General features: G+C 53.9%; 1 protein-coding gene across 2 annotated transcripts in view; it reads left to right on the plus strand.

The window, feature by feature from the left end:
- Dync1h1 (dynein, cytoplasmic 1, heavy chain 1) overlaps positions 1-7,814 on the plus strand; it is a gene marked incomplete in the record, with an annotated part of 69,572 nt that overhangs the window by 23,177 nt on the left and 38,581 nt on the right. For both annotated transcript variants that reach the window (XM_013507828.1, XM_013507827.1), the window contains 7 exon segments: positions 1,647-1,787; positions 2,103-2,279; positions 2,410-2,520; positions 2,596-2,715; positions 3,226-3,465; positions 5,416-5,571; positions 5,677-5,790. In XM_013507828.1, coding sequence (XP_013363282.1) covers positions 1,647-1,787; positions 2,103-2,279; positions 2,410-2,520; positions 2,596-2,715; positions 3,226-3,465; positions 5,416-5,571; positions 5,677-5,790 — 1,059 coding nt within the window.

The raw sequence follows: 7,814 nt of genomic DNA on the forward strand, positions 1-7,814 counted from the left end.
TGCAGTTCAGGCTGGCCTTGAGCTCACTTTGTAGCCCAGGCTGGTCTCAAACTTGCAAAGATCCTCCTGCCTCAGCCTCCCGAGTGCTGGGGTGACAGGCGTGCACCACCACGCCCAGCTCCTGCTCTTAATGTTGCTGCTCCTGTCTCGCCCACTTTTTGTGAGAGAAATTTTCAAAGAAGCACTGAAGTAGGAAGTCTTGGGCATCACTTAGCAGCACGTGGCCAGTGTTACGGCGTCTCTTCTCTTTCCCGCCCCCTCCGCCCACCGGGTTATTACGTAGCAGCCCACTGTGATTAGTGTGCTGCTGGAACCAGGGCGGGGAACGCAGAAGACCACGCGGTCCCTGGCCTGGCTGGGGTCCTGCTAACAGACAGGTTTCCTGATGAAAGGGTCGCCAGCCAGCTGCTGGCCTCTGACCTCACTGCCTTGCTCCCCAGCCCCTCTGACGCCTCGGACCGCACCCCACTCCCAGCCTCCAGTCCTCTCACCCCTGCTGGCCATAGTCAGCGCTTCTCTTCTGCTCTCCACCCTCCTCCGGTGTCCCTTTGTCCCCATCGCCTCCCCCCACTTGCAGCGGTCACGTGGGTGTGCAGATTGAGACGCCTTGCACGCTGCTAGCCTGGCCTGCGCCCGGCCCGGGCCTGTGGGTGCTGCTGGCCTGTGGCAGCCCTGTCCTAGCCCTGTCCTGTGCGTGTCTCTGCAGCCCCTCCCGTCTACTTTCCGTCTCAGTCTGCCGCCTTTGCCCTCCCGGTGAACCTGCGCTGTCGCCCGCTGCCCTGCCCAGTGTGGCGGCATCGCTTGAAGGTCGCTCCCGCTTGTCCTCACTGACCCCACCTGGAGTCGGTTTTCGGCGCAGCAGCCGCGGGAGCCTTCAGTTCCGCGTTGATCCTGACTCTGCCCCTCTCTGGGCCCACTTGCAGGCGCCACGCCCTGTGCCACTGTTCTCTGACCTCGGCCCTGCCTCTCCCCGCTGGCTGCCCTGGCCCCCTGCACTCCTGCTGGTGCCCAGCTGCCAGCAGACTCTGCCCGGCTCCTCCCGCCCCTGCTCTCCATCTCCGCTCACTCGCTGCCCCCTTTTGGGGCTTTTCCTCACTTGATGTAAAATGTGACCAAGGCTGGGGCATGGCTGCACGGTAGAGCGCCTGCCCCGCACGCACAAGACCAGGGTTCAGTCTCTAGCGCTTTAAAGACAAGTGAGAGCCAAGAACACCCCGAGACCTGCCCCGCGCCCCTCGTCCTTCCTGCCCCGCGCTCACTGCTCCGTGTGTGGACCCCCGAGCCGTCCCTTCTCTCACGTGCGCACGGTTGGTGGTGGATTTCTCGTACTTGGCCTAGCGGCTGGCACGTAGCAGGTGCTCACACGGGGAAAACCAGTGAGCGGCTTCATAGGCTCAGCCACTTTTCTATCTGCTGTTAGCAGTGCTGTGTTTCTCCAGGCTGTGCTTATTTAATGTCGTATTCCTTTGTTGGTTTTAAGTGGAAATATTAGCAGGCTTCCTGTGGACATTAATGTTTCTGCTGCAGCTTTAGCAGTGTTAGCCCTCAGTTGCCGTTTGATAAAGGTTTCTTTAGATTAAGTAAGAGGCGGCTGTGATTCGCATTCTGGTCCCCTCTCCGGCTCACTCCCTGCTTTGGTTGGTCAGGTGGGCGTGCATTACGAATTGACTGAAGAGGAGAAGTTCTACCGCAACGCTCTCACCCGGATGCCCGACGGGCCTGTCGCCCTGGAGGAGTCTTACTCCGCGGTCATGGGCATCGTGACCGAGGTGGAGCAGTACGTTAAGGTAGGAAGCTCCAGTTGCCTCCACGCGCACCAGCCACATGGCTGCCCCGACACTGAGGAGGTGGGACACGCGGGAACTTGACGGTGGGAGACGGGGCTCACTGGCTCACGCTTATGTTAAAGTGTGAGCAGTAGGACAGATCTTTTGGGGTATTAACTATGATCTCTAAGAATAGTACATTTTACTTTATTCTCGTAAGTGAGAGTTCCTCGTGGTGATGAAAACCTGCCCTTCCCAGTGGTCGGCGGGTATGGTGTCTGCGACGTCTCCGGAGTGGGACTTCCAGCTGCAGCGTCCCTGTATCTGCGTTTGCAGGTTTGGCTGCAGTACCAGTGTCTGTGGGACATGCAGGCTGAGAACATCTACAACAGGCTTGGGGAGGATCTCAACAAGTGGCAGGCCCTCCTGGTCCAGATCCGGAAGGCCAGGGGGACTTTCGACAACGCAGAGACCAAGAAGGAGTTCGGACCGGTGGTTATCGATTACGGCAAGGTGAGCTGGGCGGTCCTTGCGGTGAGAGCGTGCTGTGAGAGCAGCGTTTCTGTGGACTCGGATTCGGTGGAAGCGTAAGGGAGCCGGCAGAAAGGGCCTAGCGACATGCCGCCCTGTGTCTTGCCTGCAGGTCCAGTCTAAGGTGAACTTAAAGTACGACTCCTGGCACAAGGAGGTTCTCAGCAAGTTTGGGCAGATGCTGGGGTCAAACATGACGGAGTTCCACTCACAGATCTCAAAGGTGAGGCGGCAGGGTCCTGCCCGAGCACCGGGCTGGGTGGGCCTGGCCGTGGTATGACACGCCCTCTCCCCCCAGTCTCGACAAGAGCTGGAGCAGCATTCCGTGGACACGGCCAGCACCTCTGACGCTGTGACCTTCATCACCTACGTGCAGTCTTTGAAGCGGAAGATCAAGCAGTTTGAGAAACAAGTCGAGGTGAGCTCTGTGAAAGCTTGCTTACCTTCTCACGCTGAGCTGCTAGTGGGCTGCGAGTGTACCCTCCTCCATGTTGCGAGGGCGTTGACTCTGCCCTGGGGCCCCGTTCTGAGCGTGCCAGGATGCCCAGCTGTGCTGGGGCAGTGCGGTGTGAGACGAGTGCCCTGGCGCCTGCAGTGGAAGAGCTCAGCAGGGGACTCAGGCCCATTTAAGAGCCACTGTTCCGGGGACAAGTCTGTAGTTCTTTCGCTGTGCCGTGCCCCTCATCGGCCTTGACTCTCCTTGTCACAGCTGGGAGTGAAGGCAGAGGCGCAGCTGCACCCTCTCCCGCCCTGTTTCGCACAGCGCCTGCCGGCAGAGCGGGCCCCACCTCGGTCCCCGGGTGGACCGCTGTAGAGGGGCTGGCGTGCCCGTTTGTGCACTCTGTAGTCGTGAGGCACCCTCTCAGAGGGTGGTAGTTTTGCTTCCTGTTTCAGAAGGGAAATTGAATTTATCGTTTAACTCTCGAAGCTCTACCGCAACGGCCAGCGCCTACTGGAGAAGCAGAGGTTCCAGTTTCCGCCCTCCTGGTTGTACATCGACAACATCGAGGGAGAGTGGGGGGCCTTCAACGACATCATGCGGCGGAAGGACTCCGCCATCCAGCAGCAGGTGGCGAACCTGCAGATGAAGATCGTGCAGGAAGACCGTGCCGTGGAGAGCCGCACCATCGACCTGCTCACGGACTGGGAGAAGACCAAGCCTGTCACGGTGAGCCCGGCGAAGGGTGCCTTGCTGTGCCTTAGCTCTCCAGCACTCGGCCCTCTTTTTCCTTCTGGCCATTAAAAAAGCAGTGTGCGCAGGCAGGTGTTGTCTGCATCTGTCGTGTACGCACCTGTATCCCCAGCTACCTGGGAGGCGAATTGGGAGAACAGCTCCAGGCCAGCCTGGGCCACATAGCAGGCGCCTCCTCAAGAAAGGCCTCGGGTGGTGGTGCGAGGGGTGTGGCTCTGCGGCGGAAGTCGTGCCTAGTGTGCACAAGGCCTGGGTTAGATCCCCAGCACCACAAAACATTATTTAAAAGTAGTACTTAATCTATGCTTCCAGCACTTAGGAGACTGAAGCAGGAAAGCTGCAAGTTCCAGGCCAGCCTGCATAGTGAGATCCTGTCTCAGAAAAAACAAAAAAACACAGTGTAGTGCTAGCGAATATGAAAGCCCGTGTAAACCTCTTCATCCAGAACAGCGATCACCTGATCGAGATGATCACTCGAATCGAGATGATTCTAAGGGTTAAAGTTGTTTCGCTTTCCGGCTGTGCTATTCGTAGGCATCGTCAGGCGTCCTTAAGAGTTCAGTAAACATGTGGGTGCCGTGTCTCACACTGCGCTGTTATCCCGGCTTTGTACACCTTGAGGAGCAGGTTCTGTTGTGCTGCTGGTACAGTCACTAGCTTCTGTCCCCAGAGCCGGCCTCACCCGCTCCTCCTGTCCGTCAAACAGGCGTTGAAGTGCGACTGTCTTCAGCGCACGCCCCCGGGCAGCGTCCTCCTCAGGGCACTCTGCGTGGACGAGGTGCCTCAGACATGGGTAACGAGGGCAGCACGAAACACGTGTCTGAGTCGGATGGCCACGGCGCCCCTTGCAGGTGGGAGATGGCAGGCCCTGGCTTGGGCAGAGGAGCATGCCTGGGGTGCAGCTGTGTCAGGCGGGCACCGCTGGCCGGGATAGCGAAGGAAGCCCAAGGAGAAGTGTGGAAGAATGCAGCTGTGTTTGGCTTGTTGCTGGGATTCAGAGTTCTCTTTCAGCATACAGAAAAGCGTCAAATAGAAAAGAAAAATGGAAAGTACACTGAAATATTTTGAGTGAAAATCTGTTTCCTGCTCTGGGGTGCAGCTCTCCACAGCAGGCCTGGCGGCAGGCGCAGCCCTCACTGTGCTCCGCTGGGAGCCACACCCTCCCTCAGCTGCCTCTGTGTCTTAGGGGCCACGGGTTCTTCTTCGGGTTTCGTTTTGCTTGGGTTGTTCCTGGGTTGTTTGGGGTTTTTTGGTGTTTTGTTTGGTTTTTTTAAGTTTTTTTAAGACAGGATCTCAATATGTAGTTCATGCTGGCCTTGAACTCACTACGTAGCCCAGGAGGGCCTCGAACTCGCAGCAGTCCTCCTGCATCAGCCTCTCCGTTGCTGGGACCACAGGCGTGCACTGCTGTGTCTGGTTGAATTGTCACTATGTTGAGCTTTAAAGTTCCTGCTTCCACTCATTCCAACACTGCTGGGTTACAGATACGCCAACAGGCGAGAGTCTGTCACCGGAGCTGAGTCTGTCTTGTGGCCTCGGCCCAGGGCTGACAGTTAAGGCTTTAGGTACAGTCTTGCCTTGGTAGGAAACAATTTGCCCAGTTGTTCTTAGAAGTTACCATAGTGAGATGCGAGTGTGCGTCGTGCTGCAGTGGCGCCCACAGCCATGGCTCACTGGTGTGGCAGGGCGTGTGGGCAGGCTGTGCCCCGCCCGAGCCCCCTCCCCGCCCAGGGCACTGGTGAGGCGAGGTCGAATTGAGCGGGCACAGGGTGTGAGCGCTGCATGAAGCTCTTCGTGGAGTGCGGAGGAGCGCTCAGTGCAGTCTCAGGGAGCGCATGCCTGCGTGGGCAGTTCAGGGCCAGAACTGTCCAGATCCTCTGCACTGGGACCCCAGGCCACTCAGCTCTGTACCCTGCCTGTTATCAGGGCAACCTGCGGCCGGAGGAGGCGCTGCAGGCTCTGACCATCTACGAGGGCAAGTTCGGCCGGCTGAAGGACGACCGGGAAAAGTGCGCCAAGGCCAAGGAGGCGCTGGAGCTCACAGACACAGGGCTGCTCAGTGGCAGCGAGGAGCGCGTGCAGGTAGGGGCTGCGCGGGAGTGCCAGGCGTCCACGTTCCCCAGCTGCCACTGGCCGGGCCGGCCCGAGGCCCACTGAAGTGTCACTGCTCTGCGTTCTCACTCACAGGTGGCCTTGGAGGAGTTACAGGACCTCAAAGGTGTCTGGTCGGAGCTCTCAAAGGTCTGGGAGCAAATCGATCAGATGAAGGAGCAGCCATGGGTTTCCGTGCAGCCTCGCAAGGTCGGTCTCCTCTCTCCCGCGGGGTGCTCTGGGCTGCGCCTGTGTTAACACTCACAGGCCACACCGAGGCACCGAGCACTCACAGGACTGTGTGTGAGTTCACAAGGCGCCACTTTACAGCCTGCATGTGTGTCCTGGACGCCATTTATCCAGGCCAATGGGAAATTTATTTTCCCATTTATCCAGGCTAATGGGAAATGTGTGTCATGGACGCCATTTATCCAGGCTAATGGGAAATTTACTTTCTTTCTTAATTTCCTTTGCATTTTTTAAAAATTAATTTTATCGGTACATTTTAGATACATACAGTGATAACATTCATCATAGGGAATTTGTACCTGTACATGATGGATCTTCTTGTTTTATTCCCCTCCCATCCCTGCAACCGCTCTTCTCTGCCTTACTTACAAAAGCTTTGTTTCCACTTTTCCCTTCTATTTTCCTTTATTTTTCTTGTCTTTTCCTTCCTCCTCCCCTTCTCCCTAGTTCCCTTTCTCACTTGAACATTTTCTTCCCATTTCCCAATATCTGTTATACATTTTTTTGAAGGAGGAAGGGTTTATTTAGTTCACAGTTTGTGGAAGTTTCAGTCCATAATGCACTGGCTCCAGGGCAGGGTGGTACATGGCAGAGGGCAACAGTTTGTGGTGACAGAAGACAGCAAATGCAGAAGAGAAGAGAGAGAGAGTGTGTGTGCTATTACACATTTTGCTCCTTACTTACATTTTCAGTTTCTCCCAGTAGAGAAACAGTGCAGTATTTAAACGTGTGTCCGATTTATTTTACTTGACGGTATGACTCAAGGTGCACGCGTTAACTAGAAACGTCTCAAGCATATCTTCATGGCACAGTAGTTCTCCGTTGTATATAAAAAGCCTTTGGGCTGGGGATACAACTCAGTGGCACAGGCACCTGCCTGGCAAGCGCAAGGTCCTGAGTTCGATCCCCGGTACCCAAAAAAAATCTTTATCTGTTCATCAGTTAATGGGCATTTGGGCTGTTTCCAGTATCTACCTCTTACAAGCTGTGTCACTATAAACATGGTGCTCATGTATCACTGTGGTATGATGCCTTTCTTTCAGGAAGATACTAAGAAGGAGAATAGCTGGGTCAAATGGAACCTCTAGTTTTATTTTTTTGCGGAATCTCCACACTGATTTCCAAGTGGTTTTACCAGTCTACACTCCCACCAACACTGGAAAAGGGTTCCTTTTTCCCTACAGCCCCATCAGCATTTGTTACTGGTTGATTTCTTGATGATAGCCATTCTTTCTGGAGTGAGATGAAATCTCAACATTGTTTTAATTTGCATCTCTTGAATGACCAGTGATGTTGAGGATTAATTCATATATTTGCTATTTCTACTTACTCATCTGAGAAGTGTCTGTTCATTTTAGATGCCCATTTTTAGATCAGATCTTTAAATTTGGGGAGTCTGATTTTTTGTTGTTGTTGTTCTTTATATGTGTTAGATGTTAGTCCTTTGAGGAGCAGCTAGCAAAAATTTTTCCACTCCATGTTGTCTCTTCACTCTGCTGGTCACTCCTTCTGCTGTGCAAAAGCTTTTTAGTAAGATGAGGTCCCCGTTGGTTCTTCGTGGTATTTCCTGTGCGGTTGGTGGTTTGTTCATAAAGTCTCTTTGGTTTGTTTTTTTTTCCTTACTCTATATCGTCCAGGATCATTCACGTTGTCACATATGACTATATAGCCTTCTTTTTTAATTTTATTGTTTGTTTGTTTTTGTTTTTCTTCTGGTTCCAGGAATCCAACTCACAACCTTGTGCTTGCCAGGCAAGTGCTGTGCCGCTGAGTTAAATCCCCAGCCCTCTTTTTTCTTATTTTAAAGAGAAAAAAACCCACAAAACTTCAAAACAAAATAACAGGAGGACAGTGATGGTTAATACATTGCATATTGTTATCTTTAAATTAGTTACTTAGAGTACAAGATATCGGCACTTAAATGTTCCAACAATATTAGCACAAACCTTTCATTTTAATGAACTAAGAGAAATTAGTAATATAAT

Source organism: Chinchilla lanigera, unplaced genomic scaffold (assembly GCF_000276665.1).
Source record: "Chinchilla lanigera isolate Chin_1 unplaced genomic scaffold, ChiLan1.0 scaffold00137, whole genome shotgun sequence".
NCBI classification, from domain to species: domain Eukaryota; kingdom Metazoa; phylum Chordata; class Mammalia; order Rodentia; family Chinchillidae; genus Chinchilla; species Chinchilla lanigera.